Source organism: Drosophila miranda, chromosome 4 (assembly GCF_003369915.1).
Source record: "Drosophila miranda strain MSH22 chromosome 4, D.miranda_PacBio2.1, whole genome shotgun sequence".
NCBI classification, from domain to species: domain Eukaryota; kingdom Metazoa; phylum Arthropoda; class Insecta; order Diptera; family Drosophilidae; genus Drosophila; species Drosophila miranda.
The window spans coordinates 26,874,529-26,888,245 of NC_046677.1; the positions used below are offsets into that span (position 1 = coordinate 26,874,529).

General features: G+C 45.1%; 1 protein-coding gene and 1 long non-coding RNA gene across 3 annotated transcripts in view; one reads left to right on the forward strand and one right to left on the reverse strand.

Annotated features, from left to right (window-relative positions):
* The window catches only part of LOC108163641, a 33,736-nt gene extending 24,477 nt beyond the window's left edge, over nt 1-9,259 (reverse strand). For both annotated transcript variants that reach the window (XR_001775700.2, XR_001775699.2), the window contains exons 1-4: nt 9,103-9,259; nt 6,173-6,324; nt 2,609-2,717; nt 1,300-2,559 (exon numbers count right to left, since the gene is read on the reverse strand). This is a non-coding gene — a long non-coding RNA (uncharacterized LOC108163641). The remainder of the gene's footprint in view (nt 1-1,299; nt 2,560-2,608; nt 2,718-6,172; nt 6,325-9,102) is intronic.
* Nucleotides 9,260-9,601: 342 nt separating this feature from the next.
* On the forward strand, nt 9,602-11,216 carry LOC108163639 (lanC-like protein 3 homolog). The gene has a single exon (XM_017299050.2). It carries the CDS (start codon nt 9,685-9,687, stop codon nt 10,948-10,950), a length of 1,266 nt encoding a protein of 421 aa, XP_017154539.1. The 5' UTR covers nt 9,602-9,684; the 3' UTR covers nt 10,951-11,216.
* The last annotated feature ends 2,501 nt before the right edge of the window (nt 11,217-13,717 follow it).

Below are 13,717 nucleotides of genomic sequence, written 5' to 3' on the forward strand. Positions count from 1 at the left end.
AAACATCAAAAGCAAGGCAGAGGGACAGAGAGAGATGAGCTCTAGATGCTGTCATCCCCCAGAGACACGACCACCCCCACCCCCCTTCTCTGTGGCAGAACGAAAACGGAAATACCAGAATCATATTAAAAAATGCCCCAATGCTGGGGCAACCGTCAAATCATCTACGGAATTGTCATCAAATTGAAAGCTTCCCAGCAGCTAAGCTGCAACGCGTGGCTGACTCTTTTTGTTGCCGATCCATTCCATTCCTCTCCGTGGTATTATTTTTTTATTGTCATCATTTATGGCCTGCCAGACGAGTGGCGTGGCGTGGAGTGGAGTGGGTGATGGCTTTGGAAAACCCCTTTTCCTTTAAGCCAAACGGAAAATCAATGGCTAGTGCTCTTGAGTTCTCTTTTCAGGCGACTGCTCTCTTGCAATTAGCACAGATAAAAGAATAAAAGAGGGGGAAAAAAGCGAAAGGGAAAGCCATTAAAGCATTAAAACTTGAATTCAATTTAAAACCAGCTGGCGATATTTTTGATCCTTTAATATCGGTCTTTAATGCCCGACTAAGCCTCAATGAGCGACGGACCGACCAAAGAGGGAGGGGCATTTGTCAAAACAGAAAGAATTATGAACAGGATTCATATGGGGTTTTCTGGCTGGGTTTTTGGGTTGGAAATGATATGCCATCTATCTTCAGGGGCTTATGATTCGCTTAATAGTTTGTTGGGATTTGTTTGGTTTTAGTGAAACAAAATATCGGCTTATGAGGAGCAAAATCGCATTGAATTTTCTACATTTCTTTTGATTTTCGATGAGGTTTTCCAACATTTTAGTGCGGGAAAAGGGATTTGCACTATAAATTATATAAATGTGTGTATTTCCTTTGTTTCATTATAGTTTGGTGTCTTTAAAGCACTACGATTTGGTTTATTATGGTTTTTTTCTATGTACAAATATCACAATATTTCGAACGAAGGTGAACCTTATCCTGAAAGGCTTTATCTTAGGTTTTGTATTAAAATACCATTCATTGAACATCATTCTGGTGAACAAATCAGTGGGTTTCTGGCAAGGAGTAGTGCTGCAACTCCTGTTAACCATTTCTGATAGCATTTGGAATGTTTAATGAATAATTTCTATACTTTCCACCTCAACAATCAATCAAATACATATACTCTCCACCATTAAGATCACATTATGCCCATTTAAGCTCTTCAATAGGCCATTAAATAAACTTGTTTAAGTTTCAAAACCAAATTTAATACATATTCAAAAGTCTAGCCTTGTAGAAAAGGACATTGCACTTACCGAAACACTTCTTTGGCCGCCATTTCGGTGTCGCGACAGTTTTTTTGTGGCTTGGGGCTGCTGATTGGCACAGGATCTGGATCTGGTCTGCAAATGGCTTCTTGGTTAACCCCCCACTCCGGCTGTATGCCCAAAAACCACTCTCCCCACACTGCCAGCCCCCCCTCTCCGGTGTCTGTGTCTGGTCTCCTTTGTTTGTTTGAGCATTTAAATTAAACAAGTTGCCAATCGATTGTCGATTGCTGTTCTGTTGCTGTTGCTGTTGCAGCAGCGCCTCGGGGCAGGCGTGTTAATAAATCGAGTGACTCTCATGTGTCGATAATTATGCCATTGATTGCTTAATTGCAATGCATATGCATTGGACATGCCCTCTGCCCCACCCTCTGTGCGGCAGGGATCTCCATCTCCTCGGTATCGGAGAGCCTTTGCAATTCCCGTGCGGCGGCAGTGGCAGCGGTGCGGCTCGTCCTGCAATTTAATTGCAAGCTTAAAGTACACACTCAGGACACACCGATGACGAGGACTAAAAAAAGGCCTCGGGAGCTGGAAGCTGGGAGTCGGGATACGGGACACGGGACACGGGACGCGGGACGCGGGACCATGTCGTTGTCGCTGTGGCACTTTGCATGCATTTCATTTTAATTTAATTTCAGCCGCCTTTTGCTTTCATCTTGCGCCTGCCAAAGGACACTTAGCAGTCGGCAGTCGACAGGGCCCGTCGTGCCGCTCGAGTGTCTCACATGTGTGTGTGTGTGTATGTGTGTGTGTGGCATGTGCAACAACTTGAATTATGCACATGAGACTTGGCAGGCAGACCCACGGGCAGGCAGACCCACAAAAGTGCTGCTGCCTTCGGGCGACCTTCAACAATTTAACCAAATACGCAGCACTCGCACTCGCTCTCGTACTAGTAGTCGCTCTCGTCCTTCCTCACGAATCAACATAATGAAGGATCCTGCAGTGGCAGCTGTTACTGCCACTGAAGCAGTAGCTCCTCGTGCAGCTCCTGCAGCTCCCTCCGATGATGATGATGATAGAATAATGAAGAAGCTTCTCGTGAAGATGCAGATAATGGAATGCCAATCAGCAATGGGACAGGACAGCAGCAAGGAGGTGATTGCCAGTGAGAACGAGCACAGATCGTAATTGGTTTATTCAAACGAAAGGATGCTGCTGTTCTCTGGCAAGGAATATTCATTCGCAGACTTCTTAATGGGACGTCTCCTTCTCGGAGAGCCAGAGGTGAGAATAATTGTGCACCTGAAATATATTTAATGTATGCTTGACGATACAAAGAACTTCGATTTACATTGCCTTTCATATCCACTGAATTTCTCTAGACAACGTATCAAGGAATCCTTCCTTTTGGTGATGATATAGTGGTGATCCGGTAGAAATATTCCATAATAATGGAGAATCTTGAAAGGAAAAACAGAAAAACATGTTGAAGAAAATATAAATAACAGATGGAATGTTTTCTGTAGAGGCACACACAGATGGAAAATGGATCTTTGCTGGAATTTTCTTAGCATAAATGTGGTAGAAAATACCACAAAATGATGAAGATGATTTACATTTCTCTAAAGAGAAGTCCTACCAATGGAAAGTGTATAATTTCCAGACAAATGTGGCAAGATATATGATGGATATATAGGGAACAATTCTGTACTATTTTTGGTTAGCTTATTGGCAATCAATGAAGGATAATTCCTACATTTAAGGAGATCAAATTCCCAATTATGGGCCCAAGACTTCTCTGTGATATTTATTTTACTTTCTAGACATTTCTACAAGAAATCATCAATAAGTTATTTGCCATCTACTGCTTTCAATCCGCCACAAAAGTTACCTCTAATCTATTTCCATTTTCTCATTATTAAATATACATGCTACGTATTTAAAACTAAACACACATTCTGCCACTAGATGACTCACAGATACAACCACAAACAGACAGACATACATATAGAAAGACAGACCCAGAGAGAGAGATACTCCTGCAAATGACAGCCATTTCCGGAGCTGGCGTCATTTAGTCGCATTTTCACCCAATATGCCATGAGTGCTTGACAGCTTGACACACTAGCACTCACATCATTCACGTTGTTCACTGTACCAAATACTTGCACTTGCAGTTCGATTCATTGACTCTTCAGCACACTCTGAGCACTGAGCACTGAGCACTCTACTCTGACATTTTGGTTTATTAAATAATTACGCTCTAATTGCAAAAGTGACTGCGGTCGACGGCCACGGGGGCTCTCCAAAAATAATGTCACAAGTGTATGAAATAATGAGTGTTAGAAAAGGGTTCCTTGGCTATAGTTGCGGCTCTCATTAGAGGCATTCAATCAACTCGATTGAGTGCTGCCACAGGGCCCCGAACGGGGGGAAAGGGGAGCCCAAACAGTAGAACCCATCAAAAAGGGCGATTCTTGTAGTTTTTCCTGCTGCCCTTTGTTGGCCTGGACTGGAATACTGGTATATAGTAAATATTTATCCTATGCAAAAAAATTACTCTAAAGAACTGAGGGTTGTTCTTCGAAATATATTCAATTTCCGCCGCTTGTGTCCACAATTGTCGGTGGGCGGCAGAGCATAAAGAATTTTCCACCTATGTATGTATATTTATACGCTTTTCCAATGGCCGCTGTTCAGGCGCTTTTTTGCTGTATTTTGTTTCCATATTTTTCGCCCATTTTTCACGTGTAATAAAAAGCAAATTCTAGAGTCATAACGAGAACACACTGTTAATTGAATATATATAACCCCGAAAATTTGTTTAGAGCGAGAGAGTGAATTAAATTTCATGTAAAAGGAGCTTCCAATGGAGATTGATGTGCGGTGGAATGAAATTTTGGGTTGTAGCCAAAAATACATTGGTTTTGAATGGAATCAAGATTGAATGGGCAGCTAGACAATGAATTTTGAGTGGAAAAATATAAGCAAAGAAAGAAAAAAAGAATTGGCAAACGAAGGACTGAATGGGGGGCCTTCTCAAAGAGTAGAGACTTATATTCTTCTTTTCCCTCAAAGAGTTCCAAAATCAATCGTCATCGAATGCTGAAACTGATCTTAAAGTTTTCGAGAACTTTAGGCTATCGGGGAGGGTCCGAAAATAGCAGTTCTTAATGAGAAAAAGAGGGAAAAGGCACATTCGATATTCTTCTTGATCACATCATGAAAAAAGTTCAATAAAAACATATAAACTACTAAAATTTCAGCCCAGAAAAGTATAATAATTTAAGAAAATGCCCAATAAATACCTATGTGAGCTGTGGAAAATAAAACCCCATTTAAAGTATTTTTTTCCATGAATTCTTCAACAAAACTTCACCTTTATTTTTTTTGTTTGCTACCCTTTGAACCTGATTTAATTTTCTCCCTTAAATTCATCTTTAATTCATCTGCTGGCAGGCCAAAAATCACACCCAGGCAATCCCCACTGTAGACCCACTGCATGCAATAGCATGCCTCGTCGCTTGGGTCGCTGCTGCTGGCGCTGCTGCCTCGTTGTGTGCCGCGGACAGTACGTGGCCATAATTAAATGTCGACATGCAACACGGAACGGAACCGAAACGCTGGAAAGTATGCCACACACACAGAGAAGAACAGAGAGAGAGAGTGGAGCAGAGATTCTTTTTCAGGTTTTGGTTTAGGGAACGACGCAAGCACTGCGGCCTCCTCCTCTGCTAGACGGACGGACAGTCGCCGGGGGAGTGCTCCACGAAAAGGGGTTTTTAGAAGGGGGGGAAACCCATGGAAAGTGTCGGAGGAGAGGAGGGTGTCACGAGTAGCGCCTCTCTCTCTCTCTGCACGTAATGATGTAATAAAATCATTTCACACCTCATGAAATGTCGGCAATTTCCGTTGAAATTCGATTGAACTTCCGCACTGGCAGTAGCAGCAGCAGAGGCGTGTGGGTCGGGCCTATGCCTGAATCCTGTTACGGCTACGGTTACGGGTCCTCGATGGACGGTCCTCCTGTGTGTGCACTAGTGGACTAGGCACGACCCACGGCATGCATGTACGTGGCATGTATATCATTATACTCCCCCACTGCCACACTGCCACAGTGCCGCACTGCCAGTCAGAGGAAATACATTCCGAGACTCCCAGCCATGCCCCTGCCCCAGCCCAGCCCCTGCTGACGTTTTAATTTTATTCGACTGATGCGCAGGAAAGAGAAGGAAATTCCCCGACTCAAAATTGATTGAAATGATATTGCAAAGGCGTGATGGAAGCAAATGCCCAAAAGGCAGGGCCCCCAAAAGCAGGGAGGAGACGTCTCTACATCAGTCTCTCTCTCTATCTCCCTCTCCCATAATTCTCTCTCTTTGTGCGTGTGGGCTGTGATGCTGTGATCTATCGGTCTCTTCTTCCTGCTGGTCTGTTCTATTGAATCGTAAAAAACACAGGAAATCATTTCGTCATTCCATAAATTGTTATGTCGTAAATCTCTGCAATCAAATGGGCTACATGCGCACACACACGCACTCGCAGCTGCTTTGTCTCTGTATCTGTGTGTGTGTGTGTGTGTGTGTGTGTGTGGTTTCGTCCTTGAGCCTGTCTCGTATTTCTTTTTTTTTTTGTCTGTGACCAAATTTGTTGGCCCGAAGCCTCCGTCTCCGCTTCAGCCTCAGCCTGGGGTTTATTGTGTGAATTTCGTCTGAGCAGTGATTTGGCCAACTAACCAGAAAGCGTGGTTGGGGGAGGGAGGGGTGTGGTGGGGGGAGACCACAGATGAGCCTTAACCCTTGAGCGAGATTTGGGGGAGAGTTGTCCCCAGGGAGGGGATTTACCTAATTGAAGCACAAATATGTGTGGCTGGTTTTCATCACCTGAAAAAGGGGAAAAAATCAGGTTAACGTACCTTAAGTGATTCCAAAGACCTGAGAAAATCCATGGAAAGTGGCATTTGTGGTAGATCTTGGCTTAATAATATATAGTAGACGCTTGAGGAATATGCTTGAAGAAATACAAATATAGTCCATGATGAAAGGATGACATTTCCATTGAATTCATCTGAAAAACAAGTAAAGAAAATTTAAATTTAATATGTTTTTTCATTGGTAGTTGTACTAATAAATAAAGAGCATTAAAAAACAGAAAATATTTATCAAAAAATAAAGATTAAGGATACCTCTATTCCTGTGAAACTTCCATCATACCCTGCCTTACTCTTTTCAAGGAGTTATGAATATAAATAACTAATATTAAAAAATACAAATTAAATATATATATCGGCCTCGATAAAAGCCTTTCAAAGGGTTAGTCTAAAAAAAATAACGAAAAGAATTCATAGGATATTTTTGTCGTTGAACAAATACTATATGTACATATATTCCAACAACTTAGAATATAAACATATATATTTTAAACATATTTATTGGATGTTAGGGTAATTGTTAAAATATACATATGTATTGCAGAAGAACTGCTCGAGGATTTAGAAATTATGGAAGAAATAAATTGTAAAACTGTTGAGAATTATTTTCAGTTTATTTCTATATTTGTTTTAGAATTTTCTTAGTATTTCGGAATGGATATTTCTTAGTCACATTTACCTATTACTTAAACAGAATATTTCTACTTTATGTTAGATTTTCTTCTATATTTTTATACAATTTATATTCTAGCCAATTCCCACAGTCATATCCCATCTTTTTCATGAGAAATTCGAATATTTTGCATACCATTCCCAATCTACGTCGAATCAGATTCCTTCCATTTGCAATATATTCCCATTTTCTTCGAATTCCAATGAATATTTGTTCCATTTCATTGCTAATTTGTTACCAAATCCCCGTCGGTGGTGGCAGAGCCTCTTCCCCCTGCACATCCTTCATCGTTCAGCTCCTCGGAATGACCACAATCAACCCAAATGATCAGTGAAACGTTGAAAGAGAGCTCAGTGTTCTGTGCTCTGAGCACTGAGCTCTGGTGACCGCATGAGGGTTAACAAACAAATCAAAAGCCTGGCCAAAAGAAATCCCACACACACACACACACACCTAGATGGCATGTGGCATGTGTGTGGCATAGATGCGGACTTATATAGTACAGGTGTCAGGACACGCCTCGTTTGCTATGTGGCGCACGTGCAACTTAACCTCAAAAGAGGAGACCAGCGGAGAATGAGAGAGAAGAGAAAGTAGAGCGAAAGGAAGAAAAGAAGAAATGTGGGTCGGCACACCCCAAAAGCCAGTCGGATGTTGCAAGCCAAGTAAACAGCAGCCAAAAGCAGCGCCCAAAAGCAGTGCCCAAAACGGATGTGTAGTTCATAAATTTCGTCAAATGCCAACAGAAAAATTGACTTGTCGGCTGTCGTGCTGCTGTGGCTCCTTCTGCTCGCTCGTCTGCTCCTTCTTCTACTCCCTCTTTTGCTCCCTCTTCTGCTCCTCCAATTGTATCCATTTTGGTGCTTTTCTTGACCAAAGAAAAATCAATGGAGCCGCCAGCCGGCAAGTCATCTTGTGGCTAAAATCATAAATATCTACGCCCCAGCGAAGGTCCTTGGATTGGCAGGTGAATTTGTCATGTATCCTCCCACTCTCCAGCACTCCTTTCTATGTGCCCTTCGTTCACTCCCTTTGAGCCATCATCCACTTTCCTGGCCATTAGTCAAAAGTCTGACGAGAAAGAGCAGGACAGACCCACATAAGAGACCCCACAGGATGCCGCAGGATGCAGAGGGCTATATCCTGCGAATGGCCATTAGTTGTTGCGCAATTTATGGACCCATCCCTAGCCGTTGCGCTACCCGTTATATTTTCAATATAACGGAACTATTAAAGCAGTTAAATGATAAATTATGCGCCCGCCGCACAGACAATAAGCAGTGCGTTCGGGTGGGGGTTCGGGGGGGGGGCGGTGGCAGCAAAGTCAATGCCGTGAAAGCTTTTTATGATGACGCACTTCCGACACGACTCAATCCGAAAGCGGGGAATCCCCTGCAATACCCCCGCAATCCGCAATCCGCAGCCCCATCTGTTTGTCTGTCCTTAAGCCCCCCCAACCCCCCCTCTTCGCCTTTGGTCAGTCCGCCTTTCGTCGTACACTGCGGGCGTGCGCTTCAATTGCGACTTTTATGGCACATCAATCGTAGTCATCCTTCGTCCTGGGTAACGTCGGTCTTGCTCCACCAGAGAAGCCGTTAACTTTTATTGATTTCAATGGCCCAGGATTTGCTCAGTGATTGTCCAGGACCCACACAGAGGCCAGTGTCCAGTGTCCAGTGTCCAGTGTCCAGGCGGCAGCTCATGAAAGTGCCTTCAACGCCTTTTGACTTAACCGCCAGTCGCTTTGTCTTTCCTTTTGTGGGGGCCTGCAACTATCAAAAGGGGGCACCGGCACCGGCACCCCACACCCCTCCCCCCCTCAAAGGTCATTAAGTCAAGCTGTGGACATAAATAAGCCGCAGGACATTGAAAAACTTTCCTGCTTTCCCGTTTCATGGTGTGTGCTTTAAGGCTTTCCGAGGTGTTTGAGCCTGGCTTGAGCCTGGCCATTCTTTGGCTCTATTAAAGTGCTGTTAAAAGTGCCTTTGAAAAGCCATTTGAATGGGTAATCAAAGCAAAAAGGATAGCACACCTGGTAATAGGGTAATAGGGGGTTAACGAGGGATCAAAGGGATCAGGAAGAGGGCAGATGGAGGCGCTAGATATATAGAGATATGAAAATTTGGGGCTCAAAAGTTCTTAACGATATGATTAGGGGAGGGCTAAAAGATTATTAATTCCTCATTTAGAATATGCAGAGGAATATGAATGGAAGGGTAAGGAATATATATTAGGTACTTACGTAGAAAGTACGAACTATCTATAGATATTTCTCTGGGTATTATCTCCCTCTCATTCGATTCATTCTCCGGGGTGTCTTCCTCCCTCATCATCCTCGTAGTCCACTCCCTTCTCGTTCTCTGATCGGTGAGCATCCACAAAGATCTCTCCTATACGATATTTACTAAAGAAAGAGAGAGAGAGAGAGGTATAAATATGCATTAAAGAAGCTATGAGATATGTATCTATAATATTATATACAAATACGAAACTATATACAGGAAATAGTAGAGGTTAAACCATAAGCAATGCATATTGAGAAAGGTTTTTGTCAGTAAATATATATCGTTATGATGCAGACCCGCTTTAGGCACTCTTATAGCTTCTTGAACAGGTCCAAAACCATCCTTGTCGAGCCTCGGTCCCAATCCCTTTCCTTTGTTTCTGGATTCTTTGCAGCATCCGCAGCATCTCGGAGCACTTCAGACAGATGGCAAGGAACTCATAGAATGCCCGGATATTTGTGTAAATATTTTATTTCTATTATCTATGTAGCTGACAAATCCAAAATTTTCTTGCACAAAAATCCCAACTCCAGTCGAACATGGATGTTCGATACTTGAAGAATACCTACCCGGACTTCCCCAGAATGGGCGAGAACACAGCGGCCTACGATGAAGAGCACATCAAAGACCTAATCTCCACCTACGTGAAGAGCATCTTGGAGACCTGTAAGCCCCAGAAGGGGGATCGCGGAGACCTGTATGTGGGCAACGCGGGCATAGCCTACATGTTCTGGAAGCTGTCGCGCAGCAGGCACACCCGTGATCTGTGGCCCACAGCCTTGCAGCACGCCTCGACGTTCATACGCAAGGCCAAGGCGAATGCCGAGCTCTTCAAGAGGCGTTCGTCGCTGCAGAGCTACTCGTTTCTCTGCGGCAGTGCTGGCATCTATGCGGTGTCCGCAGCCATCTCGGAGGCCCTCAAGGACCCCAAGGGGCTGTCCAAGGACTTGGCGAGCTTTAGGGCGGCCATGCCTTCGGACAAAGACACCGGCGGCTGCGATGAGATATTGGTGGGACGTGCCGGCTATCTGTCCGGCTGCTATTGGCTGAACGACGTGCTGACGGACCAGAAGATCCCCGACGAGGACCTGATCGCCGTTTGCCAGATCATAGTGGCCAGCGGTCGCCAGTACAGCGCGAAGCACCACTCCCACCTGCCGCTGATGTACGCCTTTCACGGCACGGAGTATCTGGGGGCCGCCCATGGACTGTCCGGCATTCTGCACATGCTCCTAGAAAGTCCGTGGTTCCGCAAGGGCTACTCCCTGGCCTCAGAATCGTCGTTGTTTGACATAACCGCTCCTGCGGACGTATTGCCCGACCTCAAGCGCTCCATCGACTGCATTCTCACGCTGCAGAATGACGAGGGAAACTTTCCCATGAGCCTGGAGGAGGGCAACGACAGGCGGCTGGTGCAGTGGTGCCACGGTGCGCCCGGTGTCGTCTATCTGCTGGCCAAGGCCTACCTGATCTTCAAGGAGTACAAGTACTTGCAGGCCATAGAGCGCGCAGCCGATCACGTGTGGCGCAGGGGCTTCCTCCGCAAGGGTCCTGGCATCTGTCACGGTGTGGCCGGCAATGCCTACGTGTTTCTGCTGCTGTTCCGCCTGACCCACGCCACGATTTACCTCTACAGGGCCCACAAGTTCATGGAGCTGCTGACCAGCGACGAGTTTAAGCAGAAGGCTCGCGTCCCCGACAGACCCCACAGCCTGTACGAGGGTGTGGCCGGGACTGTTTGCTATTTGGTGGATCTTCTCGAGCCGGAGGAGGCCTACTTTCCCTTCATGGATGTGTTTCACTAGGAAAGAGTACGGGAAAGGATTAGAGAGGGGTCTGAGGTCTGCTGTATGCCTCCTTTTAGGATGGAACCAAACCCTGAACACGGCCAAGGCTCGGAGGTAGGTCGGCCAGGTCTCCAAACGATCTCCCAAAGTGTCCTCCTTTAAGGTACGCCCCCCAAACCCTCTCCTAAATCCACAAACACTGTCCACTCCCCAGGTTTAAAGGTAGGTCCTTCTTTAAGGTCCTCGATAAATGAATCAAAATTAAACAAATATTCCACCAACCCAACCCAAACCCGATTAGAATATTCCTGGAATCGCAAGCCCTTTGGAAAATTTCATGGAATTTCTGCGGCTGCGGCCTTGAAGGACATACATTTTCGGTGAATAAACATTCGACTCTCCTTCTGCCAGAGGACTTTGCTGAGTGCTGAACGAATGCTGCTGCAGGAGTAAGTGTGGGTGTGTCCGTCTCTGTCTGTCTGTGGCTGTGCGGCCCAGAGAGTGCATTGTGTTGCCGCTTAGTGGTCGACTAATGCAGCAGCTTAGCAGCCCCATTGCCCATCGAAAGAGGGGAAAGAGAGAGAGAGAGAGAGGGAGACAACCTATTGCCTGGTGTTTCGTGTAATTAACAGGGCATTCAAAGCCGGAATCATGCTCCTACCTTGCCTGTCGGTCTGTCTCTCTGTCTGTCTGCCTCTCCCTTGCGGTTGCCAGGCAGAGATTTCAAATTGAAATGTGCCAAGGAAATGTTTAAATACATTTTCACTCGTTCAGGAGTCAACACCTTTACACTTTCCCAGAGCCAGAGACGCACAGAGGAAGATGGAGAGAGAGTGGCAGACACAGACACAGACACAGACAGATCCTCGTATGCTCTGTTGCAACATGCAACATGTCAATTAGTCAGGAGTTTTTTGTACAAGGAGCAAAATGGCAGCAGCTGCCAAATTTAATTTTACCAATCCATGCCCCTAGACCTCTCTCAATCCCCCCCTCCTCTCTGCCCCTCTCGCTCCCTCTGTGTCTAAACCTTTTGCTTGTTGCATGGAGATTCAAAGCATTTTCATGTCGCTGCAAACAGGGGGGAAAAAACAAAAAAGAAACGAAGGAAAAGCAGCAGTAAAAACCAAGTGAAAACTTTTCAACATGTGTTGGCAGCAAGCGGGCCAAAGGCAAAGGAAAAATGTCGAAAGAAAACTCCTTAAAAGTTGAGGGGGGCGGGGCATGGGGCGGTCGCAGTGGAAAAAGGTGCCAAGTGGCATGTGGCAAGTGGCAGGTAATAATCTATGCATGTGTGGGTGGACAAGTAGAAGTTTTTGGTGTGTGTGGGGGGGGGGGGGGAAGGGAGACTCTTTTGGACTCTCGGTCGACACTTGGCAGCACTTTACATTTATTGTGGCAGTGTCAGAGAGTCGGAGAAGAAGTCAGAGCCCCGAGCCGAAGAGAGGAATGCATTTGAAAGTGCCTGTCATGGAAAGCCAACACAGTTTTCCAAAGGGGAGGGTGGGGGAGGGGGGGAGGGTGATGGGTGGCTGTAAGCTGTCTTAGTTGCTTATTATGCCACCCTCCTCCACCCACCAACAGCATCTCAGAGTCATCGTCGCCTGAGCGTGCGGAAATGAGCAGCTGTCTTGGTCTTCCCTCCCCTCTTTCTCTCTGACATTCTCTGAATGGTTCTACAGCCATGTTCAAGTTTAAGCCTGGCCAACAGCAGCTCCTCCTTTCGACTGCCTTCGGGGGCCTTCGACTCACTTGGCGCTAAGTAGTCGCGCAGCAGTCGAGTGCAATGAAATTTTAGCTGCAGCCTCTAGCTCCTTTAGCTACTAAGTCAAACCCTTACACACACACACACAGATACACACACACACACACACACGTATGTGTCATAAGAGTGGAAAAAGAGGAGCAGCTGCAACTGCAAGCAGCAGCCATTTTTTATCATCATTTCCGGAACTCGTTGACAAACGGAGGCGACGAGCCGAAGTGCAAAAACGAGGCAGAGAGAGAGACACAGACACACACTCTAGAGGGGGGAGGGAGCCTGGCCAAGGGCTGCTCCACTCTCGAAACGGATATGACCGAAATAGCATACCCATTGCTTATAATTTTACATTTGAAAACTACACTTTGGAACTACTTTTCAGATGTAAGTATGTGCTTACTTATACGACGACCATCGAACGATACGATTATCCCTCTGCCACACAGCAGCACCCCAGCACCCCTCCCTTCGTGGCCTTTGGAGATGCATTGCAAATGTTGTGCCACAACGTGTGTGGGTCCTAGGACTTTTGGCTCTTCGCAGACAACTCCGAGGGATTACACTTTAAAGTTGGATGTCCCTGAAACGACACAAGATATGCTAGATGTTTATAAGAAAGGAGGAGCTTATTAGAGACATAGGAGAAGTGTTAGTCCAGGAAAATACAAACACGCGACCATCACATTCCACAAGTCTGATAGTAACCGATTATTTATCGCCTCGAGATCACCTTGAGATTATTTGTTGAATGGGGTTTTATTAACAGATAATACTTCTATTACATTTTGTCGTTGAATAATCGATTCTTTATCGAGGGCACGTATGAAATAGTTACAATCACAAGAGGAAAATTTTCAAATAATCGATTCCTTATCGATAACTTGTGAACTATCTGCCTGATTACTTAATATTTTATTATTTATTTATAATTTCTGTCAACAAATTCATGTATACAAATTCTCAGCAATTCCTTTTCCTATTTATTCGATCTTTATCGATAACTAATTTACCAACGATTCGTTA

Bases quoted from the DNA above. Each gene is read 5' to 3' on its own strand.
- LOC108163639 (XM_017299050.2), top strand. From the start codon at position 9,685: ATGGATGTTCGATACTTGAAGAATACCTACCCGGACTTCCCCAGAATG.